The sequence below is a fragment of the Theropithecus gelada genome, chromosome 8, assembly GCF_003255815.1.
Source record: "Theropithecus gelada isolate Dixy chromosome 8, Tgel_1.0, whole genome shotgun sequence".
Classification (NCBI taxonomy): domain Eukaryota; kingdom Metazoa; phylum Chordata; class Mammalia; order Primates; family Cercopithecidae; genus Theropithecus; species Theropithecus gelada.
In genome coordinates this window covers 96,496,006-96,522,018 of record NC_037676.1, presented here as the reverse complement: position 1 = coordinate 96,522,018, position 26,013 = coordinate 96,496,006, and the positions used below count along the sequence as shown (strand labels likewise).

The 26,013-nt window shown below is 41.6% G+C and overlaps 1 protein-coding gene across 2 annotated transcripts in view; it reads left to right on the top strand.

The window, feature by feature from the left end:
• CDH17 (cadherin 17) overlaps positions 1 to 26,013 on the top strand; it is an 87,386-nt gene that overhangs the window by 51,418 nt on the left and 9,955 nt on the right. For both annotated transcript variants that reach the window (XM_025393968.1, XM_025393967.1), the window contains exons 10-15: positions 375 to 590; positions 4,129 to 4,205; positions 6,117 to 6,308; positions 18,262 to 18,506; positions 21,459 to 21,589; positions 24,168 to 24,407. In XM_025393968.1, the coding sequence (XP_025249753.1) occupies positions 375 to 590; positions 4,129 to 4,205; positions 6,117 to 6,308; positions 18,262 to 18,506; positions 21,459 to 21,589; positions 24,168 to 24,407 (1,101 nt within the window). The remainder of the gene's footprint in view (positions 1 to 374; positions 591 to 4,128; positions 4,206 to 6,116; positions 6,309 to 18,261; positions 18,507 to 21,458; positions 21,590 to 24,167; positions 24,408 to 26,013) is intronic.

Sequence of the window (26,013 nt, the reverse complement as noted above, 5' to 3'; positions counted from 1 at the left end):
TGTGGACAGAGGGAGGTTCAGACGGAAGGTGCTGTGAGGGCACCGGAAGGAAAAGACAGCCACCCACAAGCCCAGGAGAAGCCTCGGAAGAAACCAACCCCTGCAACACCTTGATCGCAGACTTCTGTCCTCCAGAACTGTGAGAAAATAAGTCTCTGTTGTTTTATCCGTGATACTTAATGACAGCCCTGGCTGACTAATACACTATTCAACCCATTACATGATAGGATGAGAAGAATCAAAATAAATCTAAGAACGTTTGTCTGCTATCCCGAGTTATTCATGGTGTTTTCTAGGAATGTGCTTATTCAGTGAAACTATTTTAATTACATGGAGACTGTAATGGTTGGATTTCCTTCTTTCCTTCCTCATAGGTAACAGTATTGGGACCCTTACTGCACATGACAGCGATGAAGAAAATACTGCCAACAGTTTGTTAAACTACAGAATTGTGGAGCAAACTCCCAAACTTCCCATGGATGGACTCTTCCTAATCCAAACCTATGCTGGAATGTTACAGTTAGCTAAACAGTCCTTGAAGAAGCAAGATACTCCTCAGTACAACCTAACGATAGAGGTGTCTGACAAAGGTTAGTATCGCTCCACTGTCTTGAGTACAAATCATTGTTTTCCTTCTAGCTATGACTTACTTGCCTGCTCTAATGTCTGGTATGTTATAAAAGGATGCCATTTAAACCTTCTTTGCTTCCTTTGTGAAACACACATAACACAGAGATAGCTGGTTGAACACTGTAAAGGCCAGAGCTGCAGCTCAGGCACCATTGTTGTGTTGGTTTGGGTCCTATGAGAAGCAGATGCCAAAAGGAGATTAAATATACAAGGATTTTATTGGTGGGGAGCCTGTGAGAAAAAATTGCAGAAGGGCACAAAGAAGGCTGGGAGAGTCATCAGACCAAAATGCAAGCCTGATGCCTGACCCTGAGTGAAGGGGAGATGGAGAAGGAAGGCTGCTGGGAATGTCCTAGATTAGAACAGTCTGAGGAAAGCTCGGCACAGCTGTTGGGGAGTCTAAAGGTGGCTGTCAAAGGAATTCATTGTCTTTGAAAATGAGCCTTACCATTGCTGCTTTTCTCAGTCACTGGCTGTGGACAGTCCAGAGGAGGTGAGGTCTCAGTGCGAAAGTGGTAATAGATTCACATCCTGTTGTTGGAGGTCTGCCGGGCACATTCTGCAGACCATGATCACAAACAGGAAAACTAATTGTATTTCCCAATACTTGCTTTCAGACTGAAAGGGCTCTAAAGTAGGAAAGTGGAGGAGAAGCGCATCTTTCGGGAAGTTCTGTCTTATCCTATCAGCTTCTAGTTGGCCATTTGACAGTATCAGGAGACATTCTTCCCTATACTCCTTACACAATTGCAGAGCAAGTGGTTCTTAATCTCTGTTGGGTCACAAGAGCCTTTGAGAATCTGATAAAAACTATGCATTCTCAATCAGTTGCACACATTGTTAAACAAATAAGCACAGACACATAAAATACATGGATTCAAAGAGAGACTCATTTCAAGGACACTCACACTCCTAGAAGGTCTTTTGAGTTAACTCATACTGAATCTTTGATTACCATATAATTCAGTAATTGTTCTGTTGGCTGACACAGGTATGGAGAACAAATAAGAAATGTTTCACACTGTGCTTCATGTTTCTCTCCTTGGCAGGGATATTGAGATACTAGGCAGAAGCCAGGTTTAGTAGGGCCCCAATGCAGAATATTTGAAACCTAGTAATTTGACAAATATTAAGGCCCTAATATTTGTCTAGCATTATTGTAAGAGATAGAACAGATGTAAGTATAATAAATCTTCCCTATCCACGACAAGCTAACAATTTCACACTCTCAGCAGTCCATTCTTTCAGCAGTTATTCCACATTTACCTATTTGAGGCACCATGCAAGGTATTGGGGAGACATAGATGATTCTATCCTCAGGGAGCACTCATTCTGGTAGAGGAGATGGACACGTGAGTCAGTAAATTGCAAGGAACTACACAAGGTAGCCCATGAAGGAAATAAGTGACTCAGTGGAGGGAGAGAACAGGTACAGCTTTCTGGAAGAGGTGTCTCTGAGCTGGCCTTTGAAGGATGAATATGACAAGTTACAAAATCATGTAGGGCTTATGGGAGAGTGGGAATCCATGTGGAAATGCATGGGAACCTGGAGCAATTTGAAGATAAAGTTTAAAGTGGGAATCAGATTACAATTGTTTATTTGCATGAGTAAATCTACAGAAAATATGGACCAGATAATAAAATATATTCAAATACGTGTGTGTGTTGATACAACTAAACATTCAACTGTGCACTACAGAAAACTAGAGACTAGGTTATAATTAACACAGTTTTACATAAAACCAAGGAGGGCCTTTTACCCAGAAAGGCCCACTGCTGGCCAAGCGAGGTGTGTGCAGAGCAGTGAGCCAGTGGGTTCCGGGTTTGGGACCACTCCAGTCTTCAGCCATTCTTGTTGCCTACAAATGTTCTGAGGACCAGCCTTAACTTCAGTCAATATCCACTTGGTTGTAATTGGATTGTTAATAGATTCTGTCCCTGGGATCATCTCCAGTGCATTGAGTACCCGCTCTAAACTACCTGGGAATATTAATCAGGATCCCAGCAGGAAATGGAGGCTCCCCTCAAAGAGTTTAAAGAAGGGATTGTTTGCAAAGGTTGTGAGCAGGGTTAAGGGAAACCAACAGGACGTGTGAAGCACAGTGAGCAGCATTTTCTGCCCTAAAACCTGAAGAAGTCAGAGAGGTGAGCATCCCCCAAAGGAGCAAGGCCTGTGCCTGTCACTAGAAGAGGGCTGTTGGCAACAGGGGTGTGACACCCCCAGCCACGTTCTTCCTATTCTCCCTCCAGTCTTTTGCCAGGCCTCCCATTGGCAGAACCCAACTGTTACCCTCAGGGTGAGGATGTGCATTGATGCAGTTCATAAGATCAGCCCCTTGGGCTACAGAGCACAGACACAGGAATGGATGGTGGCTGCAGAGGGCAAAGGGAGCCTCTGGGTGTGAATCCTGGCTCCATCACTAGTTAGTTTGTGTGATCCTGGTCAGGTTACCTGAACTTCTCTATTCCCTGGCTTCCTCATCTGTTAATTAAATGGGAATGACAGTAGCACTGTATCATGAAGTTATCATGAAGATGAATGAGTAACTCGGGTAAAGCAATACTGTTGCTGGTATCTAGAGGCCACTAACAATTGTATTACGATGAAAACATCATTTCTGTTATTCACATTTTACAGATAAATGGAGTGAGGCACCCAAGCTCTCACATATATGCTAAGTGGCAGAGCCAGAGTCCAAACAGTGAATTCCAAGCCCAGAGTCTTAACCATTATGTCTAACCATGGTTAGAACAACAGCAACCCAACAAAGAACCTGTCATTTTATTTCTTGTTCTGTCTCCCCCAGGCATCCTGTCCCCACCTGCACTCCACACGTATCTGGAATCTAGCTGAAGCTGCTATCTGCCTAGGTCTTGGAATTGTGAAACCCATCCCTGAAAGCCTGGGTGATTTCTCCAGGGATCCAGGAGCTACCTCTGTCCCCACCTTGCTTCCTGCAGGCTGGATAGCCAGACTCTTGTGAATAGCTAATTGTGCCAGTTCCTCCCTTACTTAGAAGATAGCAGGCCCTTGAACCTCCCCATCATAGTAGGCAGAGCAGATGTAGGATGGATGTGTTCAGACAAGGAGAGACAGCCACTGGGATGCTCAGAGAAGGCTTTCTGGAAGGATAGTTTTGCTCTGGACTTTAAAGATTACATAAGTTTCACTAGTCAGAAAAAGACTGCTTCACAAAAAAGCCATCCTGCTCAGGAACAGCCCGTACGTAACTTTACTTAGGAGGACAGCAGGTGGACAGCAATGAAAAACCCAGAAAAATCTCTCTTAGATCTGTCTTTAGCCACCCTGCCCCACACATGGTGACCACTTGGGTACAGGTGGGAAGCAGAGAACCCACTCTCGGCATAAATTGCATGTCAATTGCAAAATTGCGGCTATGGCTGTCACTTCACTTGCCAAGTATTTTCTTGTGGATTTCTGATTTTAATGCATGATTTTCAGTGAAAATTTTTATGACATATGACTTTGGTTTTCAGATTTCAAGACCCTTTGTTTTGTGCAAATCAACGTTATTGATATCAATGATCAGATCCCCATCTTTGAAAAATCAGATGTGAGTAGTTGTCATTATTTTTCTTTACTTTGTTCATTTTACTTGACCCTTTCTTCTGGGATAAAGACACAGACAGTAGCTAGGAAAAGTGCCAGACTTAACAGGTAATCTTGATCAGTGCACCAATAACCCAGAGGTCATCTTCAGTGAAAATCTTTAGGGGAACAATAACACTATTATAGGTGTCTGGGAACATTTGTTTATAAACTCCTGCCAATAGCTCATTTATTCCAAGGGCTTCTTAAAAACAACAACCACAGTCTTTGTCAAATTGAAAAAAGTTGAATGGCAGCTTGCAGTTTGTCATTATATATTTTTGTGTATAGGACAATAAATAGATTTACTGCTAGGTCTCAAGCATTTTTAGTCAAAAATTTAGTATTTGGAATATTAGCAATTTAATTTATAATAATTGGGTAAGAGAAAGGAAGAAGAAAAAATTAATCTATGACTTAAGCCAAAGAAAAATGTGTCCAAGACATTTGAGAGAATTCTAACTGGACAGAAAGAAAAAAGTCAATTTAGAACCTCAAGAAAAATGCAAATTACTATTTTCTTATCATTGATAGGGCGTTCAGACTTGGTGATGACTTTATCATTGTTTCCCTTAGGAGGGAAGTCTCTATTTATTTTGAAGGAGCAAGAAGCCCATTTGACTAGACTGTTATGTTATTTTTGAAGTCAGTTATGAGGCAGCCCAGAGCCCTGTGATGATATTCATAAATCAAAATAGGGACAAGGCTGTGACAAAGAAAGGAATTGATTTATGAGGGGGATAGAGGTGGGAAGAGGTGTGAGTGGATATGTCTTGTATAACAGGCACTGAGGTTCAGCAGGCATCAAATAACTCATTTCTTCTCAGCCTCCATTCTCTTGGGCATTTGATCCTTTGCTAACTTTGTGACCTCCTTGCCTTTTATCGAGACAGTGTTTTTTAGATTGAGGGTAAGAATCCTGCACTTGAGGTCTCAGAGCTTAAATACTTATCTGGCGACAGAGAGAGTGAACCTGCTTCTTTCAATGCCGTGGTCCTTTCTCCTGATCCCTACTTAGAACCCTCTTTAGAATCATAATGCCAAGAGAGACGATCTGGGGGATTTTTAGCGGAGTGGGAGATGGTCTAGGCCAGTGTTCAAGAGAACAGGCTTTGGAGTTGCACAAACATGGCTTTGAATCCCAATCCTGTGACCCACTAGCTGTGTGACCCTTGGTGGGTTTAACTTCTCCAAGCCTTTGCTCCTCGTAAGTGCAGATGGTAACATAACTACTCCATACAATGTTTTGTTGCTTTTCTTTACTGAGCACTTACTCTGTGCCAAGAATTTAGGAGCTTTACATGCATTGTCTCCCTTAATGCCCACAGCAAACATGAAGTAGTTTCCATTACTATTGTCTTCATTGGACAGATGATGAAACTGACACTTAAAGAAGTGAAGTAACTTGCTTCAAGCCACCCAACTAATAAAAAGCAAGCCTATGATTCATATTCAGGCTGTTTAACCCTAAAGTTCAAGCTTTTAATCAACTTCCATTCGTTGGTTGATTTAAGAATTGATTAAATAATGTATATAAAGTGCCTACCACCTGATACTCAATACATGGTGGCTATTTATATCATTACTACTACAATAATTAAGTTATTTAACAAATTGGATATAGAAGGGGGAATTTGTTTTAGAATCCTACCAGTAGCTCTCTAAGATATTGTGTTCTTTGGTACAATGGATATCGGCTCATGAGTATGACTGATGTTAAAATCAACTGCAATATATTCATCAATAGGAAAAAACATGCCCCATGAAGATTGATGCAAACTATGACTTGTGTCTATTCTGAAACCAGAGAGATAAGTTTGTCCTTTGGCTTTGATGACAACAGACCTCATTGTTTCCTTCTCCATTTTCTCCTTAGTATGGAAACCTGACTCTTGCTGAAGACACAAACGTTGGGTCCACCATCTTAACCATCCAGGCCACTGATGCTGATGAGCCATTTACTGGGAGTTCTAAAATTCTGTATCATGTCATAAAGGGAGACAGTGAGGGACGCCTAGGGGTTGACACAGATCCCCACACCAACACCGGATATGTAATAATTAAAAAGGTAAATAGCCCATTTATTTAATATAATTTGTCTTTGTTTATGGGTTAATTTACTAATGACAGTGTGAGGATCTATAAGCAGAGGTGATGTATTAGCAGCCGCCTCTCAGGCATGGTGATGGGTTCCTGGATGCCTGGATTCCTCTTAGTCATTCCTGTCTTCCTGACAGACGGAAAGTCAGGGTTCTAGACCTGGCTCTGTCGCTAGTTAGCCAAGTAAATTTTACAGGGAGGTAATGTCACATAAAATATATAAAATGCAAGATGAACAACTTTTTAGTATAAGTGTGTTCCTTGCAATATTTGGGACACACTTATACTAAAAAGTTGTTTGTTATTTATCTGAACTTCAAATTGAACTTAGTGTTTTATGTTTTTATTTTTTATTTTTATTTTTTTATTATTATACTTTAAGTTCTAGGGTACATGTGCACAACGTGCAGATTTGTTATATATGTATACATGTGCCATGTTGGTGTGCTGCACACATTAACTCATCATTTACATTAGGTATATCTCCTAATGCTATCCCTCCCCTCTTCCCCCAATAGGCCCCAGTGTGTTATGTTCCCCTTCCTGTGCCCAAGTGATCTCATTGTTCAATTCCCACGTGTGAGTGAGAACATGCGGTGTTTGGTTTTCTGTTCTTGCAATAGTTTGCTGAGAATGATGGTTTCCAGCTGCATCCATGTCCCTACAAAGGACACGAACTCATCCTTTTTTATGGCTGCATAGTATTCCATGGTGTATATGTGCCACATTTTCTTAATCCAGTCTGTCACTGATGGACATTTGGGTTGATTCCAAGTCTTTGCTATTTTGAATACTGCTGCAATAAACATACATTTGCATGTGTCTTTATAGCAGCACGATTTATAATCCTTTGGGTATATCCCCAGTAATGGGATGGCTTGGTCAAATGGTATTTCTAGTTCTAGATCCTTGAGGAATCACCACACTGTCTTCCACAGAGGTTGAACTAGTTTACAGTCCCACCAACAGTGTAAGAGTGTTTCTATTTCTCCACATCCTCTCCAGCGCCTGTTGTTTCCTGATTTTTTAATGATTGCCATTCTAACTGGTATGAGATGGTATCTCATTGTGGTTTTGATTTGCATTTCTCTGATGTCGAGTGATGATGAGCATTTTTTCATGTGTCTGTTGGCGGTATGAATGTCTTCTTTTGAGAAGTGTCTGTTCATATCCTTTGCCCACTGTTTGATGGGGTTGTTTGTTTTTTTTCTTGTAAATTTGTTTGAGTTCTTTGTAGGTTCTGGATATTAGCCCTTTGTCAGATGAGTAGATTGCAAAAATTTTCTCCCATTCTGTAGGTTGCCTGTTCACTCTGATGGTAGTTTCTTTTGCTGTGCAGAAGCTCTTTAGTTCAATTAGATCCTATTTGTCAATTTTGGCTTTGTTACTGTTGCTTTTGGTGTTTTAGACATGAAGTCCTTGCCCATGCCTATGTCCTGAATGGTATTACCTAGGTTTTCTTCTAGGGTTTTTATGGTTTTAGGTCTAACATTTACGTCTCTAATCCATCTTGAATTAATTTTCATATAAGGAGTAAGGAAAGGATCCAGTTTCAGCTTTCTACTTATGGCTAGCCAATTTTCCCATCATCATTTATTAAATAGGGAATCCTTTCCCCATTTCTTGTTTTTGTCATGTTTGTCAAAGATCAGATGACTGTAAATGTGTGGTATTATTTCTGAGGGCTCTGTTCTGTTCCGTTGGTCTATATCTCTGTTTGGTACCAGTACCATGCTGTTTTGGTTACTGTAGACTTGTAGTATAGTTTGAAGTCAGGTAGCGTGATGCCTCCAGTTTTGTTCTTTGGGCTTAGGATTGTCTTGGCAATGCGGGCTCTTTTTTGGTTCTGTATGAACTTTAAAGCAGTTTTTTCCAATTCTGTGAAGAAAGTCATTGGTAACTTAATGGGGATGGCATTGAATCTATAAATTACCTTGGGCAGTATGGCCATTTCACAATATTGATTCTTCCTATCCATGAGCATGGTATGTTCTTCCATTTGTTTGTGTCCTCTTTTATTTCACTGAGCAGTGGTTTGTAGTTCTCCTTGAAGAGGTCCTTTACATCCCTTGTAAGTTGGATTCCTAGGTATTTTATTCTCTTTGAAGCTATTGTGAATGGGAGTTCATTCACGATTTGGCTTACTGTTTGTCTGTTACTGGTGTATGAGAATGCTTGTGATTTTTGCACATTGATTTTGTATCCTGAGACTTTGCTGAAGTTGCTTATCAGCTTAAGGAGATTTTGGGCTGGTACGATGGGGTTTTCTAAATATACAATCATGTCATCTGCAAACAGGGACAATTTGACTTCTTCTTTTCCTAATTGAACACCCTTTACTTCTTTCTCTTGCCTGATTGCCCTAACCAGAACTTCCAACACTATGTTGAATAGGAGTGGTGAGAGAGGGCATCCCTGTCTTGTGCCAGTTTTCAAAGGGAATGCTTCCAGTTTTTGGCCATTCAGTATGATATTGGCTGTGGGTTTGTCATAAATAGCTCTTATTATTTTGAGATATGTTCCATCAATACTGAATTTATTGAGAATTTTTAGCATGAAGGGCTGTTGAATTTTCTCAAAGGCCTTTTCTGCATCTATTAAGATAATCATGTGGTTTTTGTCTTTGGTTCTGTTTATATGCTGGATTATGTTTATTGATTTGTGTATGTTGAACCAGACTTGCATCCCAGGGATGAAGCCCACTTGATCATGGTGGATAAGCTTTTTGATGTGCTGCTGGATTCGGTTTGCCAGTATTTTATTGAGGATTTTTACACTGATGTTCACCAGGGATATTGGTCTAAAATTCTCTTTTTTTTGGTTGTGTCTCTGCCAGGCTTTGGTATCAGGATGATGTTGGCCTCATAAAATGAGATAGGGAGGATTCTCTCCTTATCTATTGATTGGAATAGTTTCAGAAAGAATGGTACCATCTCATCCTTGTACCTCTGTAGAATTCGGCTGTGAATCCGTCTGGTCCTGGACTTTTTTTGGTTGGTAGGCTATTAATTATTGCCTCAATTTCAGAGTCTGTTATTTGTCTACTCAGGGATTCAACTTCTTCCTGGTTTAGTCTTGGGAGAGTGTATGTGTCCAGGAATTTAATCATTTCTTCTAGATTTTCTAGTTTATTTGCGTAGAGGTGTTTATAGTATTATCTGATGGTAGTTTGTATTTCTGTGGGATCAGTGGTGATATCCCCTTTATCATTTTTTATTGCGTCTTTTGATTCTTCTCTCTTCTTTATTAGTCTTGCTATCAGTCTATCAATTTTGTTGATCTTTTCCAAAAACAAGCTCCTGGATTCATTGATTTTTTGGAGGGTTTTTTGTGTCTCTATCTCCTTCAGTTCTGCTCTGATCTTAGTTATTTGTTGCCTTCTGCTAGCTTTTGAATGTGTTTGCTCTTGCTTCTCTAGTTCTTTTAATTGTGATGTTAGGGTGTCAATTTTAGATCTTTCCTGCTTTCTCTTGTGGGCAGTTAGTGCTATAAATTTTCCTCTGCACACTGCTTTAAATGTGTCCCAGAGATTCTGGTATGTTGTATCTTTGTTCTGATTGGTTTCAAAGAACATGTTTATTTCTGCCTTCATTTCGTTATGTACCCAGTAGTCATTCAGGAGCAGGTTGTTCAGTTTCCATGTAGTTGAGCGGTTTTGATTGAGTTTCTCAGTCCTGAGTTCTAGTTTGATTGCACTGTGGTCTGAGAGACAGTTTGTTATAATTTCTGTTGTTTTAAATTTGCTGAGGAATGCTTTACCTCCAACTATGTGGTCAGTTTTGGAATAAGTGTGATGTGGTGCTGAGTAGAATGTATATTCTGTTGATTTGGGGTGGAGAGTTCTGTAGATGTCTATTAGGTCCGCTTGGTGCAGAGCTGAGTTCAATTCCTGGATATCCTTGCTAACTTTGTCTCATTGATCTGTCTAGTGTTGACAGTGGGGTGTTAAAGTCTCCCATTATTATTGTATGGGAGTCTAAGTCTCTTTGTAAGTCTCTAAGGACTTGCTTTATGAATCTGGGTGCTCCTGTATTGGGTGCATATATATTTAGGATAGTTAGCTCTTCCTGATGAATTGATCCCTTTACCATTATGTAATGGCCTTCTTTGTCCCTTTTGATCTTTGGTGGTTTAAAGTCTGTTTTTTCAGATACTAGGATTGCAACCTCTGCTTTTTTTTGTTTTCCATTTGCTTGGTAGATCTTCCTTCATCCCTTTATTTTGAGCCTATGTGTGTCTCTGCATGTGAGATGGGTCTCCTGAGTACAGCAAACTGATGGGTCTTGACTATCCAATTTGCCAGTCTGTGCCTTTTAATTGGACCATTTAGTCCATTTACATTTAAGGTTAATATTGTTATGTGTGAACTTAATCCTGTCATTATGATATTAGCTGGTTATTTTGCTCGTTAGTTGATGCAGTTTCTTCCTAACATCGATGGTCTTTACATTTTGGCATGTTTTTGCAATGGCTGGTACCTGTTGTTCCTTTCCATGTTTAGTGCTTCCTTCAGGATCTCTTGTAGGGCAGGCCTGGTGGTGACAAAATCTCTAAGCATTTGCTTGTCTGTAAAGGATTTTATTTCTCCTTCACTTATGAAACTTAGTTTGGCTGGATATGAAATTCTGGGTTGAAAATTCTTTTCTTTATGAATGTTGAATATTGGCCCCTACTCTCTTCTGGCTTGTAGAGTTTCTGCCGAGAGATCTGCTGTTAGTCTGATGGGCTTCCCTTTGTGTGTAACCTGACCTGTCTGATTGACTTCCCTTTGTGTGTAACCTGACCTTTCTCTCTGGCTGCCCTTAACATTTTTTCCTTCATTTCAACTTCGGTGAATCTGACAATTATGTGTCTTTGAGTTGCTCTTCTCGAGGAGTATCTTTGTGGCATTCTCTGTATTTCCTGAATTTGAATTTTGGCCTGCCTTACTAGGTTGGGGAAGTTCTCCTGGATGATATCCTGCAGAGTGTTTTCCAACTTGGTTCCATTTTCCCTGTCACTTTCAGGCACAGCAATCAGACGTAGATTTGGTCTTTTCACATAATCCCATATTTATTGGAGGCTTTGTTCATTTCTTTTTACTCTTTTTTCTCTACACTCCTCTTCTTGCTTCAATTCATTCATTTGATCTTCAGTCACCGATACTCTTTCTTCCAGTTGATCGAATTGGTTACTGAAGCTTGTGCATTTGTCATGTAGTTCTCGTGTCATGGTTTTCATCTCTATCAGTTCTTTTATGGTCTTCTCTGCATTGATTATTCTTGTTGTCCATTCATCCATTCTTTTTTCAAGGTTTTTAGTTTCTTTGCGCTGGGTACATAGTTCCTCCTTTAGCTCTGAGAAGTTTGATCGACTGAAGCCTTCTTCTCTCAACTCATCAAAGTCATTCTCCATCCAGCTTTGTTCCGTTGCTGGTGATAGCTGCGTTCCTTTGGAGTGGGAGATGCACTCTGATTTTTTTTTATTTCCAGCTTTTCTGCACTGTTTTTTCCCCATCTTTGTGGTTTTATCTGCCTTTGGTCTTTGATGATGGTGACGTACTGATGGGATTTTGCTGTGGGTATCCTTTCTGTTTGTTTGTTTTCCTTCTAACAGTCAGGATCCTCAGCTGCAGGTCTGTTGGAGTTTGCTTGAGGTCCACTCCAGACCCTCTTTGCCTGGATATCAGCAGCGGAGGCTGCACAAGATAGAATATCGTTGAACAGCGAGTGTTACTGATTCTTGTTCTGGAAGCTTCGTCTCAGAGGTGTAACCAGCCGTGTGAGGTGTCAGTCTGCACCTAGTTGGGGATGTCTCCCAGTTAGGCTACTCAGGGGTCAGGGACCCACTTGAGCAGGCAGTCTGTCCGTTCTCAGATCTCAACCTCTGTGCTGGGAGAACCACTGCTCTCTTCAAAGCTGTCAGACAGGGACATTTACATCTGCAGAGGTTTCTGTTGCTTTTTGTTTAGCTATGCCCTGTCCCCAGAGGTGGAGGCTACAGAGGCAGGCTGGCCTCCTTGAGCTGTGGTGGGCTCCACCCAATTAGATCTTCCTGGAGGCTTTGTTTACCTACTAAGCCTCAGCAATGGCGGACACCCCTCCCCCAGCCTCCCTGCCACCTTGCAGTTAGATGTCAGACTGCTGTGCTAGCAATGAGGGAGGCTCCGTGGGCGTGGGATCCTCTGGGCCAGGTGTGGGATATAATCTCTTGGTGTGCTGTTTGGTAAAGCGCAGTATTAGGGTGGGAGTTACCTGATTTTCCAGGTGTTGTGTGTCTCAGTTTCCCTTGGCTAGGAAAAGGAATTCCCTTCCCCCTTGTGCTTCCCAGGTGAGGTGATGCCTTGCCCTGCTTCAGCTCTCACTGGTCAGGCTGCACCTGCTGACCAGCACTGACTGTCCAACACGCCCCAGTGAGATGAACCCAGTACCTCAGTTGAAAATGCGGAAATCACCCGTCTTCTGTGTCGCTCACGCTGGGAGCTGCAGGCTGGAGCTGTTCCTATTCAGCCATCTTGGGCGCCCCCTGTGTTCTATGTTTTTATTTGCTAAATCTGGCAACGCTGTTAGGGGCCAGGAGTGGCACTCAGGGCCTCGCTTTCACTTCCCCCTTTGCAACTGTGAGGAGTTGGGTTGGATGACCCCTTGGGCCTTTTAGGCTAAACCCTTTATTCTAATGTGCCAGGCAGAGATACCTCTTGATTAACAAAACTGCTGGGTCTCCTTTCAAGGTTCAATAGACAAGTTTCTTTTCAATCCCCCTCCCCACTGCTTTACTTTCATCTTTTACTGTATTGATAAGCCCATGGGCTCTCACTCTGTCTCTCCCTCTGTAAGGACTGGGTAATCTGAGTCAGAGTCTTAATTACCTTGGTTCCTGTCTGTTTGTACAGGATTCTCCCAACCCTCCCTCAATCTACTCCTGTCCCTTGCCATGTACACCTGAATCTTGACTCTTTTCTCTGTGGCTGCCTCATCTGTGTTTAGAGCATGTCATGGGTTTACCAGATGACTCAATTGGAAGCAGCACTCAATGCCATCCAATGTACTTACAGTTAAGATACTTTCCTAGGGGAGAGAGTGAAACCTCGCTGTTAAAAAGGGCCAGAGAGAATTTGCAAGGGTGGCTAATTGTTTAAGGTTTGCAGTGCAGTGTGCTGGAAACTGCAAAAGAAAGCTCTGGAGTACAGTTTTGAGCTAGAATAAAAGAAAACTGAAAGAGGCTAAAAATGAAGACAAAATAGAATAATTTCACAGAAAATGGACAGAAGCACAGAGGAAAAAGCACTAGTGCTAAAGCAAGCCCTGGGACAGAGTCTTGGAATTCTGATCCCATTGTTACCAAACATTCCAGCTCGAACCAAGGGCCCTGCTGCATTTCAGCAGAGAGGTTGCTGTGGACCAGCTCAAAGCCTTAGCCTTGTGTGTGAATCCGACATTTGGAAAAGGTACCATGCCAACCTCCTCTTGTGCTCACAGCAGTCTACATGGAGAGAGAAAATCACAGAAAGAAAGGATAAAGGGAAGGGCATTTTTCAGAGCTTGCAGTGGGTTGGGGTGTTCCTTTGCAGGTGATGGGGGCAGCTTTCTTTTATCCTTTTGCAGGACCAGAGCTCTCTAGGAATCTAAGGGAAGATAGAGGCCTATCCATCCCAGAATGAACAAGGCCCATATGTCATCTTTTTTTAAACAGCAGTTTAACTTGGCCATTTGTGGTTAATGGGCCCTTTTAGGGAGATACTGGCACCTACCTCAATGATTAGCGGTGGGTGAGAGCTATAAGTATCCTCCCTCACAACCTAACACGAGAGGTATGCTACAGTAGAGTAGGCCTCTGACCAAAGTCTTTGTCACATCCTTACTTTATATGTGATTCTATTTCAAGTGTCTATTGTATCTCCTAGCATATATTAGAGGTTCAATAAATATTGCTTGACTTAATGAATAAATGAATTCTGTCCCATATACAATTATGAACAAGCAGACACATAGGTGATCATCCAACCTGTGCTTTAGGCCTATGACATCCCAGCTGTCTGTCCCTTCGGCACTGTGATAACAATCCTTAAGCAAGTGGGTTTGTTCGACCATCCAGAGGCAGGAGATAACTGGCAGAACAGAACTGAGCCCTGGAACTCTGCAGGGTATAATCTGCTGGCCAGGCCAGATATCTATACTCCTGTTCACAATGACTAAGGGATACACTAACCAAACAGCGTATCTTTTTTTCTGAGACAGGTGCAGTGCCACAGTCATAGCTCATTGCAGCCTCAACCTCCTGGGCTTGAGTAATCCTCCCACCTCAGCCTCCTGAGTAGCTGGGACCTGAGTAGCTGTGGTGGCATGTGCCACCACACCCAGCTAATTTTTTATTTTTGTAGAGATGGGGTCTCCTTATGTTGCCCAGGCTGGTCTTTAACTCCTGGGCGCAAGTGATCCACCTGCCTTAGCCTCCCAAAGTGCTGGGATTACAGGTGTTTGAGCCACTGCGCCTGGTCCAAAGTGCATATCTCGGACACCACTCATATCACCAAGAAAATTTATTTGTAAGATCACTTTGCTAACTAACAAACCTTCTAGTTCTGATTGAGATAGTGTTGGCTATCGTAGCTACCTCTGGGATACAGATCTTGGATTAGGTTCTTTCAGATGCTAAGCAACAACCAACCCTGGACTGTGGATTCTTGATTAGGATACACTAAATATTAGCCAATTCCCCACTAGGATATAGAATAAAAATATAACAAAGGTATGTAGCCATACTATTTGTTATTGAAGTGTTTTATAGACTATATAATTTGGTTTTTTATGTATGGCTTTGTCTTCTAAGTCCTTGCCTATTAAGCCATCAAGGGACTACCACTGTTCTGAACTACTGTGTTAATAATTTTTAAATGTTTAAATTAAGTTTGTTAATCACAATTATATCATTAACAGTTCATCTGAATTACAAATGTGCTAATCACAGGTAAAATTCACCAAGGGACTCATACGTGGCAACTATAGTCTGTTTGCATAAACTCTCTTGCTTCTCCTACTGATTCTGAGGGAGGCAGAAATTCAGGCCCACAGCAAGGTACAGTCAGGCCTTCTGGTGATGGCAGAGCTGGGAACTTGACTCCACGTCTCCAGCTCCTCTCAGGATGTAATTTCTGTGAGTCCTGGTGTTGCCACTTACTAGCTTGTGGCCTTGACCAAATGATGTAACCTCTCAGGCCCCAGTTTTCCAATCTGTAAAAATGGGTAAAATGGTAGCACCTTTCTAGTAAGGATGTTGAAGAATTAAATGCAAAAGTACGTATATAGTTCCTAACACAGCATCCAGCAGGTTGCAAACTTAAACATGTGTCATCACTTGATTCTAATTAATTAGAGCTAGGATTCTACCTGTGGACAGGTATGCTTTCTCCTAAGGGGGCCAAACTTGCCTAATTAAAGAGTCAAATGGTGCATACTGAGGACTGCAGCCTCAGTCTCTCAAGGGGAAAGCCTGGAAATGAATAATTTTGGCAAGTGCCCAAAGCGATCCTTCAGATTAAACAACTGTCAGAAATGCTCCCTGCTGTGTATTTACTGCTGCGCAAGCTCCAGCCTCTCGTGTGGTTGGTTATCATGCTCTTGGGGCCAAATGTGTGTCATGAGCAGGAAAGCTATTTCTTTGAACCCTGCCTGGCTCAACAATAACTCTCCTGGGATCCTGTTTCTTGCAATTCAGGGTTCTGCCTTTTTTTAACTGGCAAATTTTGTCACTTCTCCACTATGGCTGATCTTTTTGAATTCTCAATTCACTAGCTATTTTTAACTAGCCCAAATGTCATCTGGAAAACTAATGTGCACACTTTGATCTCATCAGTGATCGCTAGTGAAAATGGTAAATATCCCAGTCTCAGCCCCTCTCCTTCAGCATTTTCTTTGCCTCCAAGTTGAATCTAAATCACTAGGTTTGACCTTTCAGGCAGTTGTGTGCACAAAAGGAATTGTGGTGTGAGCAGGTTTTTTCAGTTAACTTAAATATGTCTTGCCAGATGGGACTGAGGCCATTCCAAGAGGCAGTGCAGGTCTCTTGACTTGGTCTTGCAGTCATATCCCCATGTCATGAAAAACAATGCACATGGTCGGACAAGGCTTGTTCTTGGCTCAGCTCTGCTGATTACCGTTTGCTAATGTAGCATCTTCCATTTATAATTTCTCCAGAAGAGTTGATGTTTCTCCAGGTGTGGAAGTTATGTGAATAGAATTCTCAATGGTAGGCTGCTGCTTTTCATTCATTCTTCCATCCAGTGCTTAGGGAACACTGACACTGCCTTCTAGCTAGTCTTCCTGCCCCAGTGTGGATCACCTCGAATCCATCCCCCATGCAGCTGCTCCTGGAGTTATCTTTCTAAGACACAGATCTGACTTTGTTAGTCAAGGATGAAGTTCCAGCTCCTCAGCTCGCCATACAGTCTTCTCTTTCCACTCTCAGCCTTGCACATTATCTTCTGGTAATACAGGCTGCTTCTCATTTGCACATACAGTGTCTCATTTCTTTAAACCATTGCCTCTGGGACCAGTGATGGAATGAGGAAAAGCCAGGGAGGGTGCTTAGGACCTGCTTCGTGGTGAGGATGGATGCACGTGCTCTGCCTAAGCATATGGACAGCTGTGCTGCCTGCCTGGGCCCGGACTTTGCTGAACTGGACAGGAACAGAGAACTGTGTCCTTTGTCCCCATCACAGGCTCATTCTGGGGGGCTGCTGCCTTCCTGCTTGGCCTACTAAGCTTTTATCTCAACTGGACAGTTCTGTCATCTCCTGAGACTGGGAGTGGGTCCTGTGAGTCAGAAACTCCAGCTTGCTCTGCCCACCTCCACTTCAGGGGGAGAAGCCCAAACTGAACCGTGGACCACATGTAGCAATCATGAGGTCGACGAGGGCCAGGCCCTGCACACAGTGGGTGCTTATCACTATGAACAACCTCTTTTTTCACACTTAGTTGGCTTACATGATTTTCTCTTACATATTTGAACAAATTTCAATTGCTTTTTCTATCTCAAATGACCCTGAGTCTTCACACACAGTTCCTACCCTTCCACGTGAAAAATCATGCCACAGCACTTAGGAACTAGAGAGTGAGTTGTGATGGTGTGTGTTGGTGCATGCATGGGGGAAAGGCTGAGGTGGGCGGGTCACTTGAGGTCAGGAATTTGAGACCAGCCTGGCCAACATGGCAGAACCCCCATCTCTACTAAAAATAAAAGGGTGAGTTTCCTCTATCTCGTGAGATGGTTTGCCCTTCCGTCATAGGATAACACAGCACAAAGTCCTCAACAGATGCTGGTACCATGTTCTTGGGCTTTCTAGCCTCTAGAACTGAGAGTCAGATAAACTTCTATTCCAGCCAGGCATGGTGGCTCATACCTGTAATCCTAGCACTTTGGGAGGCCAAGGCGGGCAGATCACTTGAGGTAAGGAATTTGAGACCAGCCTGGCCAACATGGTGAAACCTTGTCTCTATTAAAAATACAAAAATTAGCCGGGCGTGGTGGTGGGTGCCTGTAATCCCAGCCACTTGGGAGTCTGAGGCAGGAGAATCACTTGAACAAACCGGGGAGGCGGAGCTTGCAGTGAGCCAAGATCGCACCACTGCACTAAAGGCTGGGTAATAGAGCATGAGGCTCCATCTCAAAAATAAAAAATAATTTAAAAAAATCATTGCCAAGACCAATGTCAGAGTTTTCTTCTATGTTTTCTTCTAGTGGTGCTACAGTTTTAGGTCTTATGTTTTGTCTATAATCTATTTTGAACTGATTTTCATACATGGTATAAGATAGTCTAATTTCATTCTCCTGCATGTGGATATCCAGTTTTCCCAATATCATATATTGAATATATGAGAGTTTAAGAAGCATAGGGAATGAATCTAATCACCCCAAAATTAATTTTCTCTCTTTCTCCTACACAGCCTCTTGATTTTGAAACAGCAGCTATTTCCAACATTGTGTTCAAAGCAGAAAATCCTGAGCCTCTAGTGTTTGGTGTGACGTACAATGCAAGTTCTTTTGCCAAGTTCACGCTTTTTGTGACAGATGTGAATGAAGCACCTGAATTTTCCCAATACGTATTCCAAGCGAAAGTCAGTGAGGATGTAGCTATAGGCACTAAAGTGGGCAATGTGACTGCCAAGGATCCAGAAGGTCTGGACATAAGGTAAAGCGCAACAGTGCTGGGCAGGCCTGGCTGCGTGGTCATCAAAGTCAGTGGGGAGGGGGAGGAGGAGCTGGCCTGCAATGACTCCAGGGCTGACCCTCACAGCACACCCAGCAATGATGAACTTGGCCTTGGTTTAGGAAGGTGTCAACACCCTGGGGGCATTCCGAGGGATGGTGGTTCATCAATAAGCATCTAGTCTCAGACAAGTGGGAAGCAGTGTGAGGTTCCATTCCAGCCCATGAGCTTCAGGTCTCAGCTGAGAGCTGGATGGTTCAGGTGAGGTTTACCTCTGAGAGAGACAAGATGAACCAGGCCCTGTGTCTGAGCCAGTTATCTAGGCTGGGTTTAAGAAAGGGTTCCAGCCTTAAAGGTGTATTGGAGATCTACACAGAGAGACCAAAGCCCAAATGGACAGACCATGCCAACTTACAGGGCTGAGGGAATCTTCTGGATGTAGGATACATAGGTTCCTTGGCTCCAAAGAGCACCCCTGGAGAAGCTGGTGCTCTGGCTGAGGTGGCTGAACAAAATGTATAAACATTTCCATCTTAGCAATTCCTTTTTTTCAGTTCAATAAGACCCACACAGTTTTCCTTAAAAAGTACAATGATGATTAATTTGCTTAAGAAATATGTTTGTATATATCTGTATAATATCTATAAAATCTTTAAGATCATGTAGTTAATAAGACTTGAACTCAGATCTTTTGCTGCTGTTGTACATTACACCTCCTGTCTATGGCATAATAAATATTTCAGCATGACTTAAATCATGCGTGTGGCTATGAATGACAGACAATTCCTTAACTTTCTCTAAACATCTGGAGGGAGTCTTGCCTCCCATTGAGCTGTCCTTCAGGCACTTGGATCCACTTCTAAGACCTTTATCTGATCATTGAGAAGCAAGGTTACCACCTACAGTTTTACTCTAACTACTTCTGTAGTTTTATAGAGAAGAAAGAACAGTAGGGGATATACTCTATGGTTTAGTGTAGATACTACTGAGTCAAAAATTATGAGGAGACACTATGTTTTTAATCTTTATACCATTTATTTCACAAAAGTTCCTACCTTCTTCACGAAAATACTATAAAAATCATTGGTCAAAGATGAGAATAAAAAAGTTTATCAGTGGGAAAAATAAAGGCACGTAAGAAAATTACCGTGATGAAACAAGGAAAGGATACATATACAATTAAGTTGAGGTCAGGAAGAGGAGGTTAGCAAGGGAGACTGAGAAGAGGTGTTCTGTAAGGTACAGTTCCAGAAGACAAATGAAGGAAGTGTTTCAGGAGTAAGGAATAATCAATAGTTCAGACATGAGTAATAAGTCTGTTAAGAATTAAGGATGACTCCAGTGTTGCTCTGAGTAATTTAATTCTCCAGCTCCACAAACTTAAAATCAATTAGCACCCAGTGGATCTGAATCCAATCCTTCAGCAAATATTATAGATTCTTCTGTTGAAATATATTCAGAATCCACCTGCTTCTCCCTGCTTCCAGCCTACTCAAAGGCACCACTGTGTCTGTTCTGGATTCATCCTTACCCCTGCCATCCCCCACCCCACCCTGAATCTACTCACTGAATTGCAGTCAGTGACCTTTTAAAAAAGTAAATCAGATCATCTGACTCCTCTTTCAAAATGCTCCAAAGCATTCCATCTCTTTCAGGATGAAATCCGAAGTATAAAGGGTTTCATATTCATTACCCATATTTATAACCTAACACAGTGTTTGGCATATGGAATATACTTAAAAAAATACATTGTGGGAAATTAACACATCATAATTTTTAATCATTCTGTTATTCTTTGACATGTAGGTTGCTTCTAGTATTTTTGATTATAGAAAATGTTTTCAATAGATGTATGCATGTGATTCTTTTTAAACTTTGATTAGATTGGTTTTTTTTTTAGGTAGGATTTCCAGGAGTGGAATTATTTGCTCTAAAGACATGGACATCCTCATGACTATGATGTGTTGCTTTTTAAAGGGCTATACCATTGGTTTTCCTGTGGTTCTAGTCTTGTCTCTCTCAACTTCCATACACCTACCAATGAGTTCTGTTGAAAACACAGATATGGCCAGGTCACCTTCTTGCTTAAATCATTGGCTGGCTGCCCCTTGCTTCTTATAATCTGGCTCTTCAAATCTCTGTGGCTTCTGCTTCCCATGTATACCCCAGCGCTGCTGAAATGCCTGACCCCACACTCACCATGCTGTTCCTTGGCCCTTGGTGCTTTAGCTCACACTCTTCCTTCTGCTTGAAGCATCCTCTTCTTGCCTTTAACATCTTCAGAAAGACTTTGCTGATTCCTGTAAACTTGTCTTGGATTCCATAGGGCCCCCTCTGTTGTGTTAACCACATTTTATTGAAATTATCTGTTCATCTGTCTATCTCTTTCACTTGCCTGAGAGCCCCTTTTTGTGACCTCCTCCCTTGGTCCACTGCCTGATCTTCCTCAGCACTCAATATATGTTTGTTGGATGAGGAATTCACTGTGTTACCAGGGTCTATGAGTATCCACCCATCTTACCCAACGTTTCCACCACTGGCTGTTCAAATTTTCTAGATGGGTGGTTTGCTAAGATGTTTTAAAAGATACTTCTGGGTTACTTTAATTTGAATTCTTTGATTGCCAGAAAAGTTTAGCTACTTTCCCCAGAAGTTTTGAAATATACCCTTCCTAACACAAGCACAAACACCACGTTGTAAGGATGAACAAATCCTTTTGAAGACAGATGAAATGCAAATAAAGCATTAATAATATAATAGATCCTTTATGTTGTAAATAATATACAAATGTTGAGATTATCATTATCAACATTATTTGTATATTATTTACAACATATTTAAAGGATGCACAAACATTTAGTTGATGCACGAACTAGCTTCACACTTTCATGCAAAGTAATGCAGGCTTTCTTTTGCTCTTTTCATTTGATGAAGCTATTCACTGAGAGGAGACACAAGAGGTTGGCTTAAAATTGACCATGTGACTGGTGAGATCTTTAGTGTGGCTCCATTGGACAGAGAAGCTGGAAGTCCATATCGGGTACAAGTGGTGGCCACTGAAGTAGGTAAGCAAAAAAAAAAAAAAAAAAAAAAGGAACATAGATTATCAGAAGATATTTGGGTTGAAATGGAAGGGAGGATAAGAAAACTGACAGAACCAAAGCACCAGAATATCACAACGTTAAAGTGGAAGGATGAGAAGGGTACAAAAGTATAAGGGAGTGCTCATATCTTCCTTTTTTTTTTTTGAGATGGAATCTCACTCTGTCACCCAGGCTGGAGTGCAGTAGTGCAATCTCCACGCATTGCAACCTCCGCCTCCTGGGTTCAAGCAATTCTCCTGCCTCAGCCTTCCGAGTAGCTGGGGTTGCAGGTGCCTGCCACCACGCCTGGCTAATTTTTGTATTTTTAGAAGAGACAGGGTTTCACTATGTTGGCCAGCCTGGTCTCAAACTTCTGACCTCAGGTGATCTGCCTGCCTCCGCCTCCCAAAGTTCTGGGATTACAGGCGTGAGCCACCATGCTGGGCCCCTTCATGGTTTTGTTAAAGGTGAAAAACACCTGTGCCCCCAGCAGGGCTGCTGCTCACTCTGTGGTTTCCTATACGGGCTACGGCCTCTTCTAGAGGGTTCTGTGTCCGTGACTGAACTACCTCCCTTCTTCCAATGTGGTTGTGGGTTTCTCCCAGGAGCTCTGAGTGGAGTCAAACCACTTACCTGTTCACCTAGACCACCACTTGCTCCTTCAACCTTAAATCGTAACTCTCATCCTTTTTGAAGCAGAAAATGTTTTATGAAATATTCTCTACTTTGATATGTGTCAGAATCCCCAGGGAGTTTGTTGAATATGGACACTAGGAGTCCACCCCTGGAGATTCTGATTCTATAGGTTTGGGTGAACCAGGGTATCTGTGTTTTGACGAAATCAGGTGAACTTTTGAAAGGAAAGACTATTATACAGAAAAGCCCAGGATGTTTGAGCCATTTCTGTATAATCTTTGCATCCTATTTATTTCAGTTGTGGTGATATATATTGCCTGCTGGCTCCAGATGTGGAGTTCCAGAGAACTTTTTTAAATAATAATAAACTCATAGGAATAGTATGTTTACCCAATAATAAGCCTGGCCACTAACACAGAGTTTCTTTGCATTTTAATGGAATTTTCAGACATACGAGTAGGAAATCTGTTGATCCAATGTTGATCAGGCTCTAATTAGCTAGTAAATGTATCTGCCAGGTTTGCCAAAAGAGAATTAAACAAATTACTCAATAAATATTTTTAGACCCCTCCACCCACCACAGCCCTGGGGAAAAAAAAAAAAAACTTTCAAAATGTGAGGCCCAGGGTTGAGAGCTAAGTGGAGAACAGACAGGAATCGTAAAAATGGCCCCTGCATGCGGAAAGATGAAGAAAAACAAAATTACTTCAGTCAAGGCAAACCAAAAAGGGTAGAATGCAGAACCGTGTGCCAGCTTGGGAAGGGTGTGTGTGAGCGGACAGGCCCTCTGTTTCTGTCTCTTGCTTGAGTGAAGCACATTCCACTATCGCATTGTATACATTTAACTCTTGATTTAAAAGCTCCCAGTGAAGCAGCAGGCAGGTTCTGGCTGAGCCTTTATGCTTTGCACACCCCTTTCTCATAGCATGGGGATCAGAACTTCACTCTGGATGTGTCCCAAGAGTTTCTCACATTCTAGAAGTTTCAGAAATCAAAACCAGGGTCCAAAACCCTGTTCTGTTTTTAGTTTTTGGCACTGACATGATATAAATAGATACAGTGACTTCAAGAACACAGCGGCCTTTTCTCCTTTGGTTAAGTGTAGTCATGGACATAGACGATGTTGAGACGAAAAGCAAGAAAACAGGGTTTACTGGAAATGAAGCAGGGGCAAGAAAACATTACTGGAATCAAACAAGGTCAGAGTCAGAAGTTGTAGAAACAATGTCTGTGATTGGTGTTGGGGAGGACACGATAACAGTCAGTGTTTATGTTGCACTGACAGCTCCATAATGAGCACTTAGTGTAATAACTTACTCCTCATGCAACACTATAAGGTAGGTGCTATTCTTGACCACATATTATGAACGAGGAAACCAAAGCACTGAGAAATTAAGTAACTGCCCAAGATTACATAGCTACCAACCGGTTATGCTGCAGATCCAAGTTTTTCACTCCTGTCATATACTACATAATGTCTGTGGAGGCTTTTACTATTTTCCAGAACATTCACTCATATTCGGGATTCTTGCAAAGCTACACAGCTGAAGAAAATAAGCTTAGAAAACTCAACTAACATGCCTAAGGCCTGGTGAGGAGCAAGTGAAGGTGTGAGTGCTGGAGTTAGACCTCTTGGATTGAAAACCTCTCTGCCTTGGTCAAGTTACACAACTTCTGAGCTCAGTTTTCAGAATTATTTTGAAGTAATATATGTAAAATATTAGCACATAGATCTTAGTTATTATGATGATGGTCAATAAGACTTTTTCACCAGTAACAAAACTAGGTCTTTGATTCTAAAAGCTCGTCTTCTTTCTAGCATCTCAGTGTACCTAACTGCTTGACTTCTAAAGAAAGGGAAACCCTTCTATTTAAGAGGAAAATGAGTGAGCTGATCCCATGTTTCAATCATTCAATTCCTTAGGGGGGTCTTCCTTGAGCTCTGTGTCACAGTTCCACCTGATCCTTACGGATGTGAATGACAACCCTCCCAGGCTGGCCAAGGACTACACGGACTTGTACTTCTGCCATCCCCTCAGTGCACCTGGAAGTCTCATTTTCGAGGCTACTGATGATGATCAGCACTTATTTCGGGGTCCCCACTTTACATTTTCCATCGCCAATGAAAACCTACAGAACGACTGGCAAGTTTCCAAAATCAATGGTGAGTTGTCAGAAATACATGGAAAAAAACACAGATGGATGATGAAAGTAGGTTTTATTTAACTTGGTGGGTTTGCAGTACTCAGCACAGAGCTTTCTCTCATGCTCCAGGAAGGAAGTTCATGCTTTGGAAGCTTGCCCAGGGAAGGACTCCAGAGGGGACAAAGCCCCAGGCTTTCAAGGGAGGAAAGATTATGACCACACAGCATTCCCTTGGTGTAGATGAACAGTTGGATGACCTAAGCATCATTTGCAAAATTTTCAATGACAGATGGAAAGCAGATTTTATAGAAATTTTTAAAAACTTTGAGATTGAATATTTTATATATATATTCAAAGTATACAATTTTATGAGAATTGATTATGTGTAAATACCACTGACGCTATCAACACATTCAAGACAATGAACATTTCTACCACCCCCAGAAGACATTTCATGCCCTATTATAATCTCTGCTTCCCACCCATCCTCTCTCCCCAGGCAACCATCAATGTGCTTTCCATTACTATAGTTTTCATTTTCAATAAGTTTATCTGAATAGAATAGTATAGTATGTATACCTTTTTTGGTCTGGTTTCTTTCATCTCATTTTGAGATGTATCTGTGTTATTACATGTATCAATACCTCATTCCTTTTTATTGAGGGGTAGTGTTCCATTGAACTATACCTGTTCACTGGTTGATTGTAACTCCAACTTTTGCTATTACAAAGCTGCTGTGAGGATTTGTGAACAAATATTTTGTGTAGGGACATACGTTTGCAGTTTTCTTGGTTAAATACTGAGGAGTAGAATGGCTTGGTCATATGGGAGGTATATGATTAAGTTGTGGAGCTTCATGTCTCTCCCTCTCCTTGTGCCTCCCTGTGCCTGAGACACAATATTGAAATTAGGCCAATTAATAACCTTAGAATGGCATATAAGTGTTCAGGTGAAAGGAAGAGTCACACATCTGTCACTTTAAATCAAAAGCTAGACGTGATTTAGCTTAGTGAGAAAGTTATGTTCATAGCCAAGATTGGCCAAAAACTAGGCCTCTTGCATGAAATGCTTAGCCAAGTTGTGAATGCAAAAGAAAAGTTATTGAAGGAAATTAAAAGTGAACCCACAGTGAACACACAAATAATAATAATAATAATAAAGCAAAATAGCCTTATTGCCATTAAGGCAGAAAGTTTGAGGAGTCTGGATAGAAGATTAAAACAGCAACAATATTCCCTTAAACCAAAATCTAACCCAGAGCAAGGCCTTAACTCCTCACTTCTGTAAAGACTGAGAGAGGTGAGGAAACTGCAAAATAAAAGTTTGAAGCTAGCAGAGGTTGATTTATGATGTTTAAGGAAAGAAGCTATTTCCATAACAAAGTGCAAAGTGATGCAGCAAATTGAAGTGGAAGCAAGTAATCCAGAAGATCTGAGATCATTAATGAAACTGGCTACACTAAACAAGCTTTTCAATGTTGATAAAACAGCCTTCTTTTGGAAGACAATGCCATCTTTATCTTGGACATCCATAGCTAGAGAAGTAAATGCCTGGCTTCAAAGCCTCAAAGGACAGGCTGGCTTTTATTAGGACTAATGCAACTGGTGACTTTAAGTTAAAGCCAA